The sequence below is a fragment of the Bufo gargarizans genome, chromosome 3 (genome assembly GCF_014858855.1).
Source record: "Bufo gargarizans isolate SCDJY-AF-19 chromosome 3, ASM1485885v1, whole genome shotgun sequence".
Lineage (NCBI taxonomy): Eukaryota > Metazoa > Chordata > Amphibia > Anura > Bufonidae > Bufo > Bufo gargarizans.
In genome coordinates, this window is record NC_058082.1 from 471,292,639 (window position 1) to 471,315,286 (window position 22,648).

Sequence of the window (22,648 nt, forward strand, 5' to 3'; positions counted from 1 at the left end):
GGGAAAATAATAGCGTTCTTAATGCAGAATGCTAAGTAAATTAGAACTAGAGAGGTTACAAAATAAAAAAATAATAATTAAACTTACCTCGTCCACTTGTTCGCGCAGCCTGGCTTGTCTTCTTTCTTCTTCTTTGATGACCTGGGAGGAAAAGGACCTTTGGTGACGTCACTGGGCTCATCACATGGTCCATCACCATGGACCTTGTGATGAGCGCAGTGACGTCACCAAAGGTCCTTTTCCTCCCAGGTCATCAAAGAAGAAGAAAGAAGACAAGCCAGGCTGCGCGAACAAGTGGATGAGGCGAGTTTAATGATTTATTTATTTTTTTTAACCCCTCCATCCCCATTTTACTAAGCATTCTGTATTAAGAATGCAATTATTTTCCCTTATAACCATGTTATAAGGGAAAATAATTAAATCTACACAACACCTAACCCAAACCCGAACTTCTGTAAAGAAGTCCGGGTTCGGGTCTGGGTACCAAACATGCAGATTTTTCTCACGTGCGTGCAAAACGCATTAAAACGCTATGCACTTGCACGAAAAATCGCTCATTTTCCCACAACGCACCCGCATCCTATCCGGCCCTCACACGCGACGCCCGTGTGAAAGAGGCCTCACGTGGCCTGGCAACATCTCAGCCCCACTGTAGTTGTGATGTCATTGGCCTGGCTACTGCGAGAACCACTGCCTTCTCAAATACCTGATCGGCAGGGGTCCTGGGTGTTGGACGCCCACCGATCAGATGCTGATCCAAATCATAGATTATCAGTAAGAAAAAGGTATATAAACTCTTTAATTTCTGCACTAATGCTTGTGTATAAGGTCTGGTTTTCTGGAGAAACTGTTTTTGGGGGTACAAATAGAAAAAACACCCACAATTCTAACCTTTACGTTTTTCCTACCTCGTTTGTGGATTACCTAAACTATACACATATTTAGTATGTTTTATTAGCATCATGGGGATATCAGTATGTCTGGGTTTTGTTATGTAATATATTTTATTTTTAAAAAGGTGTCTTTTTTTTATGTTTTTTTTTTCATAGAACTTTACTATTATTTTTTTTGTTTAAAGTCCCATGGAGGGATATCACTGGTCAATATTTTTTCTAAATACAATATGCTGCCATATTCTGTGTACCTGTACACCTGCTGCTGATTGCAAGGGTGGAGTGACAGGAGCCATCTAGGGGCTCTCCATAGGGAGCTATAGCATCCCCCGTGTAATCACAAAATCATTAGGTTGGCTATATCCGTCACAGTGTAGGAAATATCACCCACCTGTGACAGATATAAGAGGCAAATCCTGATCCGATATCAGACACTAATGAATTAAGGCCCCCTACACATTAGTGTATGGTTGGCCAGAGCCGCTGAGAATAGCAGGTCTAGCTGACACTTTAATGTGCATGGGAAATTCCGACTCTCCCCTCACAGTTGGGGAGGATTAGGCATAATGAATATTTTTACCCAATCCTTTTGTTCTCCCAGGTGCGAAGTTGCCACCAGAAGTGTCTCGCAGCGGCTTTCTCATAAAAAATACACGCACACTTGGCCGAACCGAACGTGTATGTGTATGAGGGATAACTGCTGGCTGAACAATTGTTCTGTCGACAACTACTGGCTCAGTAAGACCAGTACATTTTTCACGTCTCATTCCATTGTATATCCAAAATGAGGTGGCAGCAGATCCTCCCATGTTCCTTATCTCAATAGGATAAACATGACTGATCCCATAATCCTCATTATTGGCAGTTACCAATCTAAAGGGGCGTTTAGCATTTACACGCGCCAAGGAGCAGCAGATTGTTGGAAAGGAAATGTTCCTTCCCGACAGTCGGCTGTTTGTTCAGTCGCTGCACCTCCACAGTATGAGATCACCTCCACAGTAGGAGAACGAGGGATCAGTTTCTGGATGGCAGATCACTGTTTAGACAGTACAATCTGCTGCCCAGAAACGATACATTAGGTGCCTGCACGAACAACAGGATCACCTGATGAACTAGCATCTCGCTCATTCATCGGGTGATCGATGGCACCTTTACACGGGCAGAACGTTTGCAGGAACGTTCATTGCCGATAAACTGCCCAATTATCGTGTAAATCCACCTTTATTTTTCTTCCTCCACAACCATTTCCATATAAGTGGGGAAGGAAGCCGGTTTACCCAGACCACTATGTAAGGGAGGACATACTGTACCAACTTCACGCAGGTGTTACTATATCTGCCAAGCACTGAGCCCACATGCCGCTTATATTTTTACCAAATTCCATTAAAATTTTGACCATTTCAAATTCAAGGAAAAACTTTCCAAGAGTTGTAGCTGAAACTTGTGAATAATAAAAGCAGGAAGCCTTTGTGCCTTAGCCCTGCTGAATAATTTAGAGATGTTTTCCCTTAAATCTCATAAATTTACCTTGACAGTGTTCAAATACATTTATTGTATGTTTTCCTTTTAAAACATCTTCAAGGCTCAAGGAAATGCTCCCACATGGTACAATCAGCTTCTCACTTCTAAGTAAACAGTCAGCTTGAGTTTTCCTCCTGGCGTGCAGCAGTAACGCACATGCGGTGTTATTAAATGCCAACATCGAAGACAGCTCGGTGACAGCAGTAACTGTGTGCTCCAAATCATTTTGATAGGACGAAGGGCAGGGTCTCTGCGAGCGATTCCCTGAACAATTGTCCTTGCCGGGGTAGTCGAGCCTTTGTCTCTTCGCTGCGTGGCAGGTGGAACTTGAATCTTGGGAAGAACCGATGGCCAATTTTAGCACATTAGTCTGACACTTGGTAACTGGGGAGGGTGAAGCTCCTTTCTCATCCATTATAAGGGATAAGCCAATGTCACGCAGCGTTCTGTGAAAAACAGCAGAGAATGGCTGTAAACACGCAGGCATCTCTCAACATGAATATGAAACGTGAGCGGCGGACTGCAGGGTAGAAGCAAAAAGCCGAGATGGGAGGCAAATAATATCAGCCATTAGGAATGACAGGGATATCGGTGACAACGGTGTGCAATGCACTTCCGATTTCTGTAAATCCCCTTAGGGTACTTTCACACTTGCGTTTTTCTTTTCCGGCATAGAGTTCCGTCACAGGGGCTCTATACTGGAAAAGAACTGATCAGTTTTATCCCCATGCATTCTGAATGGAGAGCAATCCGTTCAGTTTGCATCAGGATGTCTTCAGTTCAGTCATTTTGACTGATCAGGCAAAAGAGAAAACCGCAGCATGCTACGGTTTTATCTCCGGCCAAAAAAAAAACTGAAGACTTGCCTGAACGCCGGATCCGGCATTTTTTCCCATAGGGAAATACCGGAATGCCGGATCCATCGTTCCGTTACGCGCATGCGCAGACTGAAAAAAAGGTGAAGAAAATAAATGCCGGATCAGTTTTGCCGGATGAAACCGGAAAGACGGATCCGGCATTTCAATGCATTTTTTCAACTGATCAGGCATTTTTAAGACTGATCAGGATCCTGATCAGTCTTACTAATGCCATCAGTTAGCATACATTTTGCCTGATGCGGCAGGCAGTTCCGGCGACGGAACTGCTTGCCGGATCTCTCTGCCGCAAGTGTGAAAGTAGCCTTAATCTGGTATTTTTTGATACAGAAAACAATCCAAAGTCGAATGAACAAAAAACAACTTTGGCAGGTCTTGTCAGGCATTTCAACTAGAATGCAAGGACGTGGGATTAATGGACTATTACCAGATTTCGGTATATTGCATTTAGATAAACATTTCATTCTCAAGTCAGATCACTTTAGCATTGCAAGGGGACCTTCAAATAATGTGACGTTTAAATACAATAACTTTATCCAAGACAATCGCTGATAGGAACAGAATGCAGGAACAGCATGACATCTCATTCTTCCATCACATAAGGCTGCTCTAGATTTCACTGGCCAGCAGCGATGACGTGCGTGTAGACTGTGCCACAATTCATGTCCAGGGGAGATTTGAGCTGCAGAGCTGGAACAGGGATGCCACAGTATGGCTGGCCCCTGGACATGTTTTCTAGGTCTCAGATAACCTTAAAGGGGTTCTCTGGGAATTAAGAAAATGAAAATACGTAAATATTACTTTACTATAAATATATTCCCAAACACCTTTCATTAGTTATAATGGCTCGTTTTGTCTGGGGAGCAATGATTAGGAAAAACAGAATGGTCACTGTCCTATTAGTGCGCACAAAGCCTGTCCTAATCACACAGGAGGACAAGTTACTTCACAATACTGAAGAGCTGCATCACCCTCCTCTTCTCCAACTTGTCAGGGATTATGATCCTGAATACAGATGAGAAGATCTTCAGCTGAATCTCTGTAGGAATGGAGCTCATGAGGAGACATGAAGTACAGAGAGGACGGACAGGACAGGCTGTGGTATTGGAGACTGCAGACAAGTGCTGCTGCTCATTATCCACATCTGCTCATGAACTCTATTCCTACAGAGATTCAGCTAAATATCTTATCTGTATTCAGGATCATAATCCCTGACAAGCAGAGAGGAGAGGAGGATGAGGCAGCTCTTTAGCTCAGGGTTGTAAAGTAACTTGTCCTCCTGTGCGATTAGGACAGGTTTTGTGTGTACTAATAGGACAGCGGCCATTTTATTTTTCCTAATGATCGCTCCCCAGACAAAACGAGCCGTTAGAACTAATGAAAGGTATTTGGGAAGAAATTTATAATGAAGTAGTATTTAAGTATTTTCATTTTCTTAATTCCCGGAGAACCCCTTTAAAGGGGTTGTGAACCTTAGAGGGGCTTTTGGTAAACCCCCCTTTCTTGGGAAGACCTGCGAAGGAAAGCATACACCATACTTACCCGCTTCCTGGCGCTGGCTCCCTGCTCCTTCTCTGCCCAGCTGCTCCACTGCACTCCCAGGATGTAAACTTCCGTTTTGACGCCGTTGCCGCCAATTGCTGGCCACTGCAGTCACCTGCTACTCTAGTGTCATGTCAAATAGTCACGTGATGCAAGGGGATCAGGTCACTGCTGTGGCCAGCGATTGGCTGCAGCAGCGTCAAAACGGAAGCGTACATCCTGGGAGGACAGGGAGAAAAGGAGCAGGGAGTCTGCTGCAGGAGGCAGGTAAGTATGCTTCCCTTTGCAGGTGTGCCCAAGCACCAGGTTTGCCAAAACCAACCCCCAAAGGTGCAGAACACCTTTAAGGCTCTGATCACCCTAAAAGCCACAAAGGAACAATTTTCAAAGGGATCCCGACAAATGGGATCTGTCAGGAGCTGCAGTATTTTTGATGGCAAAAGTAATACTTCAGACGACACTATTTTTGCTTTTAATAAGCAGCTAAACCCAAATGAAAAGGGAAAATGGAAGTGTGAACAGAGTCCTAAACCTAAGTGTTGGGTACATTATCACGTATGATCTTGTGTCACTTTTATATGCATCAGTTCCTTGAATGAAACAAGGTCTGTGTATTAAAGAAGATGACATTTTTACTTACTCTGGAACTGAAGGTTTCAGCTTCACACCAACCACTAGTAAATCATCAACTACACGCTGCCATATTGTCTCAACAAGTTGTTCAGAGTCGACAGGTGGAGGATCATTTGTAGCAGGAGGAAAATGGCAATTCTCTACATCGTCCCATAGAGACACCAGGCCTTCCTTTAATAAAAGAGACAGAATGTTACTAATATTCAGGATTTACCTGTAAAAGGCACATTAAGAGCTGAAGGTTTTCCTACTGCCATTAAAGTGGACATAAACCATCGTTGTCTTGCTCAAAAGAATGTAAAATAAAAAGATAAAGCAGGTTTGCCCGCATTGCTGAGAAAAATTATGTTTTATTATATTTAAATGAGCCTCTAGGAGCAATGAGGGTGTTGCATTTAAACCTGACTGGTCCTGTCAATCAAAGTGCAGAGGGCACAGCAGTTGCAGAGAGAGCAGAGCCTCTAGGTGTAATGGTAACCCCACCCCCCCACCCCCTTTGCTCCCAGAGGATCATTTGCATATATTCAAACTTAAAGGGAACCTGTCACCGAGATTTGATGTACAGAGCTGAAGACATGGGTTGCTAGATGGTCGCTAGCACATCCGCAATACCCAGTCCCCAAAGCTCTGTGTGCTTTTATTGTGGAAAAAAAAAGGATTTGATTCATATGCAAATTACCCCGAGATGTGTCCTGTACGGGAGACGAGTCGAGAGTGAAGGAGCCCAGCACTGCCCCGCAGCCTCAGATTCTCCTCCTTGCTCCCCGACGTCAGACAGCCAGAGCGCCATAATCTCGTGATGTGCGAGCTAGCGCATGCGCAGTGTCCTCATAGTGTTCCTTCCCTGTGCTGGCATCAGCCTCAGGGAAGGAACAGCGCATGCGCTAGCTCGTGCATCGCGAGATTACGGCGTTCTGGCTGTCTGACGTCGGGGAGCAAGGAGGAGAATCTGAGGCTGCGGGGCAGTGCTGGGCTCCTTCACGCTGGACTCATCTCACGTACAGGACACATCTCGGTGTAATTTGCATATGGATCAAATCGGTTTTTCTTTCACAATAAAAGCACACAGAGCTATGGGGACTGGGTATTGCGGATGTGCTAGCGGACATCTAGCAACCCATGTCCTCAGCTCTATACATGAAATCCCGGTGACAGGTTCCCTTTAAAATGTTTCTCAGCAATGTGGACACATATGAACATGGGATCAACACAGATGTCTTCAGCTGCCAAATGCACATGTAACAGGTCAGCCGATTTCACACGAACGTATGAACAGGTCCGCACCCATGCTGCAATTTAGTGAAACGGGTCCGGACCCATTCATTTCAATGGGACCGCAAAAGATGTGGACAGCTCACTGTGTGCTGTCTGCATCCGTTGTTCTGTTCGTGGCTCCGCCAAAGAATATAGAGCACGTCAACTTTGACTGCATATTGTATGTAAATGGTGATGATCCCAGACATGAAGAATATTGGGGCAAATAGGAATCTGCTGTTGGATAAGTATTTGACTGAGGGAAGTGTATTACGCCTATCTCCGAGCACAGTGCAAGATGCAAGGGTGTAGGATAAAGAGACAATGTGGGTACGAAAGGAAGTAAATAATTAGACCACAAATTTACATGCCTCACACCACCCAAAAATCCTAAAGTGTCCTAGTACCTTTTCAGCAGAGCGAACAGACGCCTCCCTGCCCAGAGACATGTCCATTAGCGCATTGCATGATGATTCAATCACTCGATCTTGGACCTGCATGTGGCGCTGCAGTTCTTCAAGTGAAAGTAAATTTGCCTGTAAATAACAGAATAAGCGATGAACTCACCGATAAGGTTGGGACAACACCTACATGTTTGATCTCACAATAATACCATGACCGTGATACTGCTAATTAATCTTCAGGCAGTATGTTATGGTCCCTTTACAGAGGACGACAATCTAGCAGATTGTTGGGAAGGAAGCTTTCCTTCCCGACAATCTGCTGATCGCTAGCGGAGGAGACTGGTGCATTTACATGCAGCAATCTCCTCCAGAGTACGGGGAGGAGTGATCGCTAATGCCATCGCTCTTCCCCATACTGTCCTGTTGTTTCCAGGCTGCAGATTTTGTTTACACAGCACCATCTGCCACTGGGAAATGATGATCTTTTGTGCTGCTCGTTTTGCTCGTTCATTGGCGGTGCATTTACACTGCCAGATAATGGCTAACGAACGTTACCAGTAACGCTCGTTAGCGATGATCTGTTCAATTGTCGGCCTGTATAAAAGGGCCGTTTACAGAGCAGGAAGAGCTGAGAAGATTGATTTATAGTTTTGAAGGAAAAGATTTATCCATTTATATTCCTGTTTATTCTGGGCGTTAAAATCCTGGAGGCGGTCCTATCAGTGATTGACAGCTCTCTCTGTATACACAGTCGTAAAAGAAAGGCGGGCAATCACTGATAGGACCGCCTCCAGGACTTCAAAGCTCAGAACAAGCAGGAATATAAATGAATAAATCTTTTCCTTTCAAATTACACACCAATCTGCACAGCTCCTCCTGCTCTATAACATGCTGCCTGCAGCTCTAACACCACGTTAAAAGTGACAGGTTCCCTTTAAATCATGTTTTTAAATTAAACATATTTTTATATAATTTTTGGTGATGCTATTTTTAATATTCCATATCAACATCTATATTACAAAACAGTTTTTGCAGCAGTTTTCGCAGTAGCCAATAAGCCTAATAATAGGCACCATTCACAATAGATGATATCACAGCTTAGGCTGCTTTCACACTAGCGTTCGGGTGTCCGCTCGTGAGCTCCGTTTGAAGGGGCTCACGAGCGGACCCGAACGCAGCCGTCCAGCCCTGATGCAGTCTGAATGGAGCGGATCCGCTCAGACTGCATCAGTCTGGCGGCGTTCAGCCTCCGCTCCGCTCGCCTCCGCACGGACAGGCGGACAGCTGAACGCTGCTTGCAGCGTTCGGGTGTCCGCCTGGCCGTGCGGAGGCGTACGGATCCGTCCAGACTTACAATGTAAGTCAATGGGGACGGATCCGTTTGAAGATGTCACCATATGGCTCAATCTTCAAACGGATCCGTCCCCCATTGACTTTACATTGAAAGTCTGGACGGATCCGTCCGAGGCTATTTTCACACTTAGCTTTTTTTTGCCATTTTAATGCAGACAGATCCGTTCTGAACGGAGCCACCGTCTGCATTAATATGAGCGGATCCGATCAGAACGGATCCGCCCGAACGCTAGTGTGAAAGTAGCCTAAACTACTCCCCCTGATTTCTGCACACATCACAGCTCTTCCACAGAATAATATGTTCACTCCAGTCTATAGGGTCTATGGCCAATGCTGGCTGCTGTAAAGTATATCTCTAAATGCTTTTAAAAGGGGGCTATCTGGGAATTTAATATTGATGGACTATCCTCAGGATAGGTCATCAGTAGAGATGAGCGAATCGAATTCGGATGAAACATCCAAAGTCAATTCGCATAAAACTTTGTTCTAATACTGTACAGAGCAGGAGCTCCGTACAGTATTAGAATGTATTGGCTCAGATGAGCCAAAGTTATTGCTTCTCTCACATGACTTCGCGTAATAACTTCCTAAGTTAATTTGTACTGTAAAAAAAAAACCATTTCCCGAACTCGGGTTCGATTCCAACGTACCACTTAGAGCCAAACCTGAGTTCGGGAAATGTTTTTTTTACTGAAGAAAATGATTTATGAAGTTATTATGCAAAGTCTCACGAGTATAACTTTGGCTTATAGAAGCCAATACATTCTAATACTGTACGTAGCGCTCGCTCCGTACAATATTCAAATGAAGTATTATGCAAATCGACTTCGGATGTTTCATCCGAAGTCGATTCCCTCATCCCTAATTGTGAGCCATCACCAGGAGAGGAGGCTACACAGAGCTGACACAGCCATATGGGTGTGGTGGCCATAACGGTGTGGTGCCCGTATTGCGAACCACAAACAGCATGCTTGCAATATACAGGCACCGGCCAAGTGCACTCCGTATCACGGATGTTGACTCATTGAGTTGAATGGGTCTGCAATTCACAAGATACAGAGCAGAGCGGAGACACGGATCATTAGACCATGGAAGCACTACGAAGGGATTCTGTGTGATTTTGGTCTGTGCCTCCGCATAAAGATAGAACATGTTCTATTTTTTTTGCGGTGCTGAACGCATCTTGTGGATCGCGGACCTATTCAAGTGAATGGGTTCGCATCTGCAAACAGCGTGCACTCGGCTGATACCCGTGCACTGTGGACCACTATTTAAGGTCCGCAGCACGGGGCACACATGCTCGTGTGCATGAGCCTTAAGGGAAAGTTCGGCACCTGTTCTGCGTTGTTAGAGCCGCACTTGGTTTTGGCTCACAATCACCGACACAAATCACTGACCGAACACTGACTGCGTATATTTATGATTTTAGAATATTTACAATTTTTTTTACAATTTTGCAGAACGGATGCAAACCCATTCATTTCAAACATTCATTGTACATCCGTAAACGATCGCCTGCATGACCTCTAAGACATAAGACTGTCATTGGGGTGTACTCAATTTTGCAAAATGGTCGTCAATAAATGCGTTAGGAAAATTACTATTTTGTGTGTGCAAATTAACAAATCTCGTTTGCAATCAATGGCCGACATTTGTGGGGGTATTTTGCACTGTGTTATCCCATAGAAAAGGTTGGTACTGAAAGGAATCGAAAGGTTTTCTGACAAATCTGTTGGGGTGTACTCATTTATGCTGAGCACTGTATATAAATGAGGTATCGCCGTTATTGTACTGACCTGCATGAATAAGGTCTTCGTGTCATGTTTAGTGCACAGTGAACGTCATAATACAAAACTCAAAAAACTTTGGTGGAACTGCCCATTTCTTTCCAGTTTTACCACACAAATAGTAAAATAAACAGTGCCACAAAAAAAAAAAAAAAAAAAAAAAAAAAAAAAAAAAATTACAACTTGTCCCGGAAAAAAACAAGCCCTTATACGGCTATCTCAACAGAAAAAAAAAAAAATGGTTTTTGGAAGGAAAAGGGTTAAAATAGATCAAAAGAATACAGGTAAGAAAGCTCTCTCTAAAGTGCACAGAGGATCACTATGTAGATTCCTGGCTGTGGGGAGAGTGAGCGGCAGCACTCTGCTCAGTAGTAGCAATATTCGAATTTGCGATATTTTGCGATTTTTTTTGCCTAATATTCGCCATAAATTTGCAAATTCGAGAATTCGTGATCTGCGGTCATTGTTTACTTGATTTTGCAATGTACAAAAATTTGCAATGTAATATATGCACGATAAATTCGCGATTAGAATAATCGACACTATTCGCGAATACGAATACATAGCACTATATTCTAAATATTCGCAAATTCTCGAAGTGGCGATATTTGTGATTCTAATATTTGCAATCAACACTACTCAGTAGATGGATGGGCGCAATGCTACACACTTTGACCACCAGGTGGCGCTATACTAAGTAAGTAAAGGTCATACCTCAGGCATGCTCAACCTGTGGCTCTCCAGACGTTGCAAAACTACAACTCCCAGCATGCCTTAATAGCTGTAGGCTGTCCAGGCATGCTGGGAGTTGTAGTTTTGTTACAGCTGGAGGGCCACAGGTTGGGCATGCCTATCATAGCTCATAACTCTTCACTGGATGGTTTTTCTAACAGCAAGTAAAATGGCCAATTTGCTTCACAACGTCTGCAGTCCAGGCAATGAATAGGACATATAATGGTAGGACAACCCTTTTAAAGGCAAACCTGCAATCTGGCTTCCAGGGTCTGTAACATCAGAAGGCGATTCTCCTGAAACCCAACGGGATCATCATCCATGTGGTCAACCTGGAAGAAAGCAGAACAAATCTGCTGAACGTGCCCTATTAATGGGAGTTATTGGTGTGGGGGTCTCTGCTCAGGGTCCTCTTTATGCCTCTTCCTCTGGTAGACTCAATGTATACTCGCCTCTTCAATCTCCTGCCACGACCTGCTATACTTAATAAAATTAAATTTAAAAAATTCCCAGTTTCTTAATATGTTTTTTCTTTTTTCAGATTTATCCTTTTTGTGCAATTCAAAGAGAATATGTCTTTTCCTCTATTAGCTTTTGACTCCTGGAGAAAAACATTGCACAATGTCACCGGGATATAACAGTGGTCACCTGGCCACGATTCTGGTGACACGTCCTTGCTGGCACTATGCCGCTTGTGTACTTTACTATAGATATTTCATTTTAATGTAATATTTACCCAGAAAGCTGAAGTGCACACTTGCCTCTTGTCGCCCTGGGCCCCTGACACCAGTGAATGCTCTGCGCTGACCCCATGTCTGACTTTCACACTACACGTACCGCATGACCGGAATGACACGGATAACGGCTTTCATGGTTCCACGGCATCTACACCAGGTTATTCTACCTCACCTGCCCACGGACACATCTGTTCAACTGAGTGAAGGAGACAATAACTAAAATATCTGCAGATAAGAGGCCTGTCAACCGACGTGTACCCGTCACCTATGTACTGCGGAGGCGGCCGGGGTGTGGGGGCGGAAAAAATGTTCAAGAGAAGGAATCCTAGCAACTCACCAGGAACATCCTGACATGCCGTGTCGTCAGTATCCCTGGTTTTTAGTCATTAGGGACCATGAATGCAGGCTCAGCTCAGAATACAGAGCATTTTAATTAAAGGGGTTGCTCCACGAAAAACATTGTTATAAAGATAGATCCAGCCCATAATTGTAGTCATTATTTTATTTTTATTGATCGCTCCAGATATTTCAAAAGTAATGTTAGTGCAGCGCCACCCGTTTTCAATAAACAGCCTTTCTGTGTCCACCTTTCGAGGTGGTCACATGTGCTCAGTCTTGCAGAGGCATTCCACCTGTGGTGAGATGGCTGCTTCTGAAGCTGCAGCATCTTCTCTGAGGGGGCACATTTAGCAAACTGGTGTAAAGTAGAACTGCTCTCAGTTTCCCATAGCAACCAATCAGATTCCTTCTGTCATTTTTCACAGATCCTTTGGAAAATGAAAAGTGAACTCTGATTGGTTGCTATGGGCACCTAAGTCAGTTCTACTTTACACCAGTTTTGATAAATCTCCCAATGAGTGTCAGCGGAAATGCTGAAGCAAGTGATGAGTGTGAGACAACATTACGGTAATTGCCGAGGTGGACACAGAAAAGGCTGTTCAATAGAAACAGCAGGTGGCGCTATTCTAAAATTATCCCAGTAATATCTGGGGATATGAGCGTTTTTTGTGTAAATGCAAAAAAATGTTGATAATAATGGGTTTGATTCAACATCAACAACGAGGGAGATTTTACAAAACTGGTGCAAAGAAAAACTGGCTTAGTTGCCCATAGCAACCAATCAGGTTTCACCTTTCATGTTCCAAAGGACCTCTGAAAAATGAAAGGTGGAATCTGATTGGTTGCTATGGGGATACATCTCCCCCAATATTTTTCGAGGGACAACCCTTTTAGGGTCCATTCACACGTTCGTAAGTGTTTTGCGGATCCGCAAAACACGGACACCGGCCAAATAATAGAAAATGCCTATTCTTGTCCGCTATTGCGGACAAGAATAGGACATGTTCTATTTTTTTGCGGAGCGGAAGTGCGGATGCGGACAGCACACTGTGTGCTGTCCGCATCTTTGCGGCCCCATTGAAAATGAATGGCTCCGGATCCATTATGCAAAGTTGCAGAACGGATCCGGATCCATTTTGCGGACGCGTGAATAGACCCTTAAGGTGGAAGATGAGCGGACAATGAATATAAGACTAGCGTATACACAGTACAGCTATTAAAACTGCTGAAAAATGTCCTTTTTTTGAGGTTTCACGAAAAGCAGTAAGTGCTCACACATTCAGTTCTGCTGACAGGTAGGAGGTCTCTAGTTTCGATCACGGTCACTTATCTTTACAGCGTGAGGAGACTTATAGGCCATACATGCTCCTCTGGAATTCTGGGAAGGAATGGATGCAAATGAGCTTTTAACAAGCTCCGCCTCTAATGCCACTAGATGAAAGGCAGCGATCCTATAAGTCAAAGAGAGATAGTTCCCAAACTCCTGACTTAGGCCTCTCACCCAGCTAAGCCAGAACTCTCTGCTCTGCACTGATGAGGTGCAATCATCCTGAAACAGCTGTCTGTAGATGAAACGCTGGCTTATTTAATATCCAAGTCATGCCTCATGGCCTATTTAAAGGGTAGAACATTGAATGATAGGATAGCTGCCTTACATCTGGTGATATTAGAGATAGAGCTTGTTAAGAGCTCATCTGCATCCCTTTCTTCCCAGAATTCCAGAGGAGAATGTATGGCCTATAAGTCTCCTCAGTGCCGAGTAAGGCACTCTCCCAAGGAGAGATAGTACCCACCCAGTACCATGCTGTGTCACAGTAATCTGACATGTACCTTTCAGCTCATCCGAGTTGCTTGTATTCTCTTCTGCGCAGGCGCCAGACTGTGGCTGTTAAGGAAGTGGTCCCATGACTAAACCACCATACTGACTGCATGGACACGGCAGAAGGATATATACATAGCAGCTCAGGTACATGTCAAATTACCCTGGGACAGAAGAGTGCCCATCAGCCTGAACTCTTTTAAAGTGGACCACCCCCTTAAAGCTGGGCTCACACGGGCGTGACGGATTTGTTCAGAATGCGTCCCGGGTGCATTGCGGCAAACCCGCGCGAGTAGGTTCCCAATTGCAGTCAGTTTTGACTGCGATTGTGTTCAGTTCAGTTTTTATCGCTCAGGTGCAATGTGTTTTGCACGTGCGTGATAAAAACCTGAATGTGGTACCCAGACCCGAACTTCTTCGCTGAAGTTCAGGTTTGGGTTCGGTGTTGTGTAGATGTAATTATTTTCCCTTATAACATGGTTATAAGGGAAAATAATAGCATTCTTTAATACAGAATGCTTAGTAGAAGGTCAATTGAGGGTTAAAAAATAAATAAAAATTGAGGCTACTTTCACACTAGCGTTGTTTTAATCCGGCGTTCAATTCCGACACCGGAACTGCCCGCCGGATCCGGAAAAACGTGTGAAAACGGATTACATTTGAATCCTGATCAGGCTTTCGATCACAATGGAAAAATGCATTGGAAAAAACGGATCCGCCATTTATGGACTTTAACTTTTTTTTTCACATTTTTCGGGTTTAACATGCAAAAAACGGATCCGTTTTGACTGAACACACGGGGCCGGATCCGGCGTTAATGCAAGTCAATGGGAAAAAAGCCTGATCAGGCGTTCAGTCAAAGTGTTCAGGCTTTTTGGCCGGAGGTAAAAATACTGCATGCTACGTTTTTCTGAAAAGCCTGATCAGTCAAAAAGACTGAACTGAAGACATCCTGATGCATCCTGAAGGACTGACTCTCCATTCAGAATGCATTAGGATAAAACTGATCAGTTCTTTTCCGGATTTGAGCCCCTAGGACGGAACTCAGCGCCGGAAAAGAAAAACGCTAGTGTGAAAGTAACTCACCTCACATCGCAAAGCTGCCGGTCTCCTGTTCTTTCTTCAGGACCTGTGGTGATGTCACCGAGAACATCACACGGTCCAATCACATGGTCCATCACCACGGTGATGGACCATGTGATTGGACCATGTGATGTGACGTCACCACAGGTCCTTTAGCCGGCAGCTCATGATTAAAGAAGTAAGAAGAGATCGGCAACTACGCGATCAAGAGGAGGAGGAGAGTTAATTTTTTTTTTACTAAGCATTCTGTATTAAAGAATGCTATTATTTTCCCTTATAACCATGTTATAAGGGAAAATAATACAGTGAATAGACTGTCATCTTAGCAACCATGCGTGAAAAATCGCACTGCATCCGCACTTGCTTGCGATTTTCACTCGACCCTATTCACTTCTATGGGGCCTGCGTTGCGTGATAAACGCACTATATAGAGCATGCTGCGATTTTCATGCAACTCATAAGTGATGCGTGAAAATCACAGCTCATGGGCACAGCCCCATAGAAATGAATGGGTCAGGATTCAGTGCGGGTGCAATACGTTCACCTCACACATTGCACCTGCGCAGAAATCTCGCCCGTGTGAACTCAGCCTAATATATCCCATCGAAAGCAGGGCATTACTGCACAAATAACCTGTTAAACTATTAGTGACCTGACTTGTGTGCAGTGATAACAGCGCTATATACGGTACAATTTCACACTACCTGGCACCAAAATGCTGTTTTTCTGTTTCTTAGAAACGTACCCTGCAGCCGTTCTGAATTTTACTTATGTATCCTAAAGGGTTATTATGGGTTATTCTACAAAAAAGGACTTGTCACCCATCAACAGGATAGGGGATGAAGGTTGGATTGCTGGGAGTCCAACTGCAGGGACCCCAGCAATCCTCATAATAGAGGGTCCTCATGTCCTCTCTCTGAATGAGCAGATAGTACACATGCCTGTCCACCGCTGCCCTCACTTCTATAGGACGGATGTAGAGTCTTGGGTCTCTTAGGAGAGGATGAATTTGTGGGGCCGACTAGACAAGTGTGCTGCTATTCAGTGCACAGCAGTACATGCAGATAACCTCACACTTACTGGGTAATTGATGTCTCCACAGTCAGTCAGTCTGAATGGTCCGTGTTTGGAGGAGTTGCTTGGATCATCATGGAACAGCAAGAGAACTTGATCAGAGCCACGGCCCACAAAATCGTCCACCAGTATATTGCGGACATGTTGCCAGGTGGCGGCTGTCTGTAGAGATAAATATAGGCATTACATGACCGTCACAATGGCTGCAAGATTTTACACTTTTCATCCCGCCAGTGACAGGTAGCCCTGTCCATATCCTCGGCTAAACTGATGATAATCTAAAAGCCACTTTAGGGCTCTTTCACATGAGCGAGTCCATTGCGGGAATCGCGCTCCGGTGTGATCCTCCGTTCTGGACTTGCAGGAGCGCACTGCGCTATACTGATTTATAATGCAGTGTGCCTCTGCTTGACCTTACTTGTACAGGATCATAGTGACAGCTTTATGTCAGTATTCTGTAACAGTAAGGTCAAGCAGAGGCACACAGCATTATAAATTATGATAATGCGGTGCGCTCCTGGAAGGTTACACGGAGCGCGATTCCCACAATGGACTCGCTTGTGTGAAACAGCCCTTACACTGCCCAATGTTCGTGCGGATTATTGATAACAAACGCCTACACGAATACTCATTAGCGATAAAAGGTGCTGCCGATTACCAGATGAACAAACAAAACACTCGTTCATTGGGTAATCATTGGTGTGGTCAACTAAAGGCCCCCTTACACTGACAGATGAGGCTGGCGTTCCTTTCTGACAATCGCCTGCTCGTCAGTGGAGGAGACCGCTGCATTTACATACAGCAATCTCCTCCACAGTATAGGGAGGAGAGATCACTAATGCCACCGCCAACAGAATAGGCTGTTTAGACACCATGATCTGCTGCCGCCAAACGATGATTTAGGAGACCACATGAAAGATGCAATTACCCGATGAATGAGCATCTTGCCGATTCATCAGGTAACCGGCGGCACCTTTACAGATTATCGCTAATGTTTGTAAAAACCTTTGTTAGCAATAATCTACCTAAACATCGGCAGTGTAAAGGGGACTTAACTAATTATTTCCCGGCAGCAGATCGTGCCGTCTAAACGGCCTCTGCTGCTGGCAAAAATGGATTCTGTATGGGGATGAGCAACTGCATTAGTGATGGCTCCTCACCATACTGTGTAGAAGATCGCTGCTTGTAAATGGCGCAGTCTCCTCCACTGATGAGCAGGCTATTATCAGGAAGGAATGCCTCCTTCTGGACCATCGTCTGTTTCATCCAGCAGTATAAAGGGACCTTTACTACAGCAGAACCCGAGGGGACGGCGGAGGGCACAGGAATTCAAAGAGCGCCAAAGAGAGAACAGTAATTTTGCCTTGCCCCCCTCGGGCCCTGCTGTATTTCTAATACTCCTTTTGTGGAACCCTCTAACACTTAAAGGGAATCTGTTACCAGTTTTATGGTGTCCTAATTAAGGGTGACATAAACAAGTGACAGGTCTCCTTAACTCCTGTTTTGCCAAAATCTTCTACTAAACGGCACCAGCACATAATGACGAGTCCCGAATATTCATGAGCTCACGGCTTTCCCTGCCCACCTGCTGCTGATTCATATGGAAAAAAAACTGTCAATCAGAGGCAGGTGGGCGGGGAGAGCCGTGAGCTCATGAATTTGGGGACCCAAGCACTGTAGATGTCAGGATTTGAATGTGAGGGCAGAAGAAAACTGGAGACACATTGCCTTTAAGAGCATAGGGCAATATCACACTCCGTTATCGGTCCTGATCTTGGGGACCATGGCTATAAGCAGGACAGTGTTCGGCTGTGTTCACATCATACTATGTGAACATGTGAGCTTTATGTAACCGCCATGACGTGCTGAAGCCAAAAAGTTTCCTATTGCCTTCATCAGGATGGTAAAAGTTTGCATACTATAGGGAAGCTCAGCAGGCTGCGTTTTCCGATATAGTTGACTACCGCAAAAAAATAAAGCTGCCACGTGATGTGACCAAAGCCTTAGTTTGCACACTAAGGGCGAATGGGCATCCATATTCATCTAAATGATTTGCTCCAAACACAGCAGCCACTGTACACCGGACATAGCGGCCAACTCTTTACAGATTGTTTTCGGGATGTTTTTGGACAGCCATGCCTCCAAGACAGCAGACTGTGCACCCCCATTAACAGTGTCAGATACGTTTCCTATAAGGGCTCGTCCACACACCTTTTGGCTGTTTTGCGGTTCGCAAATTGCAGATCCACAAAACACGGACACCGGACGCGTGCATTCCGCATTTTGCAGAAAGTAATGTCCGGCCCATAATTGAACAGTCCTATCCTTGTCCATAATACGGACACGCTCTATTTTTTGCGGAATGGCCATGTGGACACGGAATGCACGCAGAGTAAATTTAGTTTTTTATGCTAGTGGTGACTAGTAAGGGGCGAGCAGGTGGTCGCACATGTCGCCTTCTGTCCTGTGCTGACCAGTGTCACATGGGAGACGTCTTCTCTGTGGGATCAAATAGTTTATTAGATTAGAACACTCTGCCCGGGCATAGTCAATGGACCTTGCTTCATAACCTGAGATTAATGCATCTTATTCCCTATTCTCATCTTGTAAAGTGATGGCGTGTCGCTAGGATAGGACATCTCTTTATGTCTGGTGGAGATCTGACCTCTGGGATGCCCCCCACCTCCCCTCGATGTGGAGACAGAAGTGGCTCTCCTGGCCATCCGGTTGTGCAGGCAGCTGCAGCCAGCCCCATTCTCTAAAATGGGTACTCCAGGATTTACAAGTGATGACCCCTTCTCAGAATAAGTCACCACTATCTGATCAACTGGGGTCCAACACCCCGCACCCCTACTGATCTGCAGTAGCTCTGGTACGAAGCCGGCACTGGAAATAGTTAGTGGGAGCGGCGCTGCAGGACAGGCCATTACGTCTTAAATCCTAAAATACCCCTTTGGGCTCGTTTGCAGACATTTACAGAAGTAAAAAAAAAATATTATTGCACCATGCACTTGGTCGGGATCCGTGTTTTGTGGGCCGCAAAACACTTAAGGACGTGTGCATGAGGCCTTTACATGGAGCAATGGTTTCCTAAGGGCTCATGCACACGACCGCATGTATTTTGCGGTCCGCAAAAAATATGGATGACGTTCGTGTGCATCCCGTATTTTACAGAACGACGGAACAGCTGGCCCCTCGTACTGCGGACAGTAATAGGACATGTTCTATCTTTTTGCGAAACGGAAATGGAATTAACGTGGAGTAACTTCCTTTTTTTTTTTTTTTTTTGGCAGACCCATTGAAATGAATAGTTCCACATACGGTCCGCAAAAAAATAAAAAGGAACAGACACAGAAAGAAAATAGGTTTGCGTGCATGAGCCCGTAACAGCAGGTGGCCGGGTGCTGCTGTGTGGAGAATTTAGCCCTTCAATATAGGTATCGGCGAGGGTTCCAAAGATCGACCCTGGTCCGATCACAAAGTGATGGACTATCCTGGTGCTACGCCACCACTTTATACAGTGGTGCCCAACCATTTTTCATCTGAGGGCCGCACTAGACATGGTATAAATTTTGCGGGCCAGAAGCAGGGTCACTAGTGGGGTGACAGGAGGAGGGGGGAGCAGGGTCACTAGTGGGGTGACAGGAGGAGGGGGGAGCAGGGTCACTAGTGGGGTGACAGGAGGAGGGGGGAGCAGGGTCACTAGTGGGGTGTCAGGAGGAGGGGGGAGCAGGGTCACTAGTGGGGTGTCAGGAGGAGGGGGGAGCAGGGTCACTAGTGGGGTGTCAGGAGGAGGGGGGAGCAGGGTCACTAGTGGGGTGACAGGAGGAGGGGGGAGCAGGGTCACTAGTGGGGTGTCAGGAGGAGGGGGGAGCAGGGTCACTAGTGGGGTGACAGGAGGAGGGGGGAGCAGGGTCACTAGTGGGGTGACAGGAGGAGGGGGGAGCAGGGTCACTAGTGGGGTGATAGGAGGAGGGGGGGCAGGGTCACTAGTGCTGCCTGCCTGTCCCGTTCACAGCGCTCACTGCGCTGATGAATGTGGGGAAGTCGAAGGCGTATTGTTACGCCTTAGAATTTTTCCAGGGAGTCGGACGGGCCGCATGAAACAGCATTGCGGGCCGGATTTGGCCATCACTATTTTATAAGATGGGAAAATCTCTTTACACAGGTACAAAGACAGATATACACAGCAGAACCATTACCTTCCATCCATCTTTCCATATCCCACATGCATCCCCGGAAGAGAAGGAGAGAACACATAATATGTCTGCCCGGCTTGTGGATGCAAGCTGTAGTTTTGAAAGGTTTTCAGACGGCAGCTGGCAAACCTGCTTAGGGACTCCATTATGGAAGCAGATCAATTGCTTACTGCTGGCTGCTATTGCTGAAGTCTCATATCTGCCATTAACATTTTGCATGGTACAAACTTCAAGGCAGCGCAGCACACTTGAGTATGCATGAGGAGCAAGACAAGATCCTGGCACGGCGGTCTGATTTTCGATGCAGTACAAAACAAACTCCTTTCCTTGAAGACTTCTATTAGGAAGAGAAGAGCCTGTTAAACGCCCGCCGTCCAATCTCACGGTTGTTACACCCAAAATACAAGTTCCTTCTTCAGTCGTCCCAGCCCAAAGAACAGCGGAAATATCGATCGGAGCCGTAAAAACTTCTGAAGTCAAAGATGAAACATGATGGAGTTTTTCCTGCTGTCTCCACAGAATGGTCGGACCATCAGTGATGTATAGATCTTCTATGGTTTCCGAGTCCACTTTGAACTTCAGACAGGTTTCCAGTTCATTTGATGGGTGGAGCAGCAGCGAAATCAGCCGCCATGAATCACCGGATTTCCTCTTACAAGTCCTCAGCAGAACGCATGGAAGCTTAATGCCGGTCCTGGCGTCAGCCACACAGCGAACGCGAACAAGTTCCAGGGTGGACTTACTAGATTGGATGATGTACTCGCCACCAGAGATTTCAATGAACTGTCCAGTCTCAGCATTAAACGCCTTCCTTGAGAAGGTGAGAACATTTTTTTTGGCAGGGTCTGCGATATTTTTTCTGCGCAGTAGATGAAACGTCACCATTTGACCATTGTAGGCGAGTACATGATCGCTGTTACAAAGCACCTCCATTATTCACTGTATCGGCGCAGATTATATAACGCCCATCTGAAAAATAAAAAGATATTATCGTCAATCCAGTCACTGGCTTCACTAGCGGGGTGACAGCAGCTGATAATGGGTCCAGCAGCAGGCAAATGGGCTCCCCTCCCAAGATAGGTGAAGACTAGTGCTGAGCGGACATCTGTTTCCAAGGTTCGGGTTATCTAAGAATTCCATTATGGATTCCACTACCACGGACCATAACTTATGGTAGCGAAATCCATATCAGAATTCTTAGATAACCCGAACCTTGTACGCCAAACTTGAAAACAGAAGTTCGCTCATCCCTAGTGAAGACTGGTCAATGTGGATAATGCATGGGGGCAGAAGAGCAAATGGAGATTACAGTGAGACCATAGGAAGGAGCACAAGGCACAGGAGACCCTTCAGGTAGCCTAGCGACTAGTGATGAGCAACGTTTACAAAAATTAAATTTGGCTGCTTTGCTGAATTCTACAAAGAAATTTGCCCAGTGTTGGGCGAACTTGTGCTTCAAGTTCAGTATACAAAGTTCGGGTTATCTAAGAATTCTGTTATGGATTCCGCTACCACAGACCATAAGTTCTGGTCTATGGTAGCGGAGTCCATAACGGAATTCTTAGATAACCCGAACCTTGTACGCCAAACTTGAAAACACAAGTTCGCCCAACACTATTCGTGACAATTTACTTTGTCACGAAGCACATTTTTTTTAAGTAGCGGGCGCAATGACGGGGAATTACGTTTGTGCTGCCCTCCGTCACTAAACCCCTCAGATGCAGTGTCCATCGTTGATCGCAGCATCCGAGATTAAAAATGAGGGCTTTCAGGGGTTAAACCGTTGGGGGAAAATAATACAATGAGGCCGTCACGACTATCTTGATTGCGTGATGACATCATATGCCACCGCGCACAAGAATTTGCATGGGATCTTCAATCAAGATGGCTGAGGAGAGTATTATTATTATTATTTTTTACCGCCATTTCAGGGTAAATTGATTTTGCGGCAAATCGACTTTCCCCTGAAATTGTAATCAAAGTCCACGTTAGATACTTAAATTCGCTGAACCCTAGTAGCCATGAACTTTGTGCTTAAGGTGGTCATGGTGGTATGGGGCCCCAGCTCCATGACTGCTTGTTACACGTCAGGGTCACAAGTACCATTCTGACTGACCTTTCTTGTGGACTGGATGTCCCCTTAACTGTCAGGCATGTCCAAACTGTGGCTCTCCAGCTGTTGCAAAACTACAACTCCCAGCATGCCTGGATAGCTTACAGCTATCAGGGCATGCTGGGAGTTGTAGTTTTGCAACAGCTGGAGGGCCGCAGTTTGGACATGCCTGCTCTAGAAGGTGCAGCTGGCAGTAGCAATATACAGTCATCCTTCATAGAGGAGTAGGTCACTTGCCTATTTGCAGGTCTCCCATAGAGAATGAATGAAGTAGCAGGACGCAGGCTGGA

At 45.4% G+C, this 22,648-nt stretch overlaps 2 protein-coding genes across 2 annotated transcripts in view; one reads left to right on the plus strand and one right to left on the minus strand.

The window, feature by feature from the left end:
- MOSPD2 (motile sperm domain containing 2) overlaps window positions 1–22,648 on the plus strand; it is a 164,301-nt gene that overhangs the window by 28,063 nt on the left and 113,590 nt on the right. The gene's annotated exons all lie outside the window — the stretch shown is intronic.
- FANCB (FA complementation group B) overlaps window positions 1–22,648 on the minus strand; it is a 30,737-nt gene that overhangs the window by 6,990 nt on the left and 1,099 nt on the right. Inside the window, exons 2-7 of the mRNA XM_044283707.1 lie at window positions 20,249–21,214; window positions 16,053–16,208; window positions 11,246–11,326; window positions 7,126–7,254; window positions 5,472–5,635; window positions 2,421–2,860 (exon numbers count right to left, since the gene is read on the minus strand). Coding sequence (XP_044139642.1) covers window positions 2,421–2,860; window positions 5,472–5,635; window positions 7,126–7,254; window positions 11,246–11,326; window positions 16,053–16,208; window positions 20,249–21,178 — 1,900 coding nt within the window. The 5' untranslated portion in view covers window positions 21,179–21,214. The remainder of the gene's footprint in view (window positions 1–2,420; window positions 2,861–5,471; window positions 5,636–7,125; window positions 7,255–11,245; window positions 11,327–16,052; window positions 16,209–20,248; window positions 21,215–22,648) is intronic.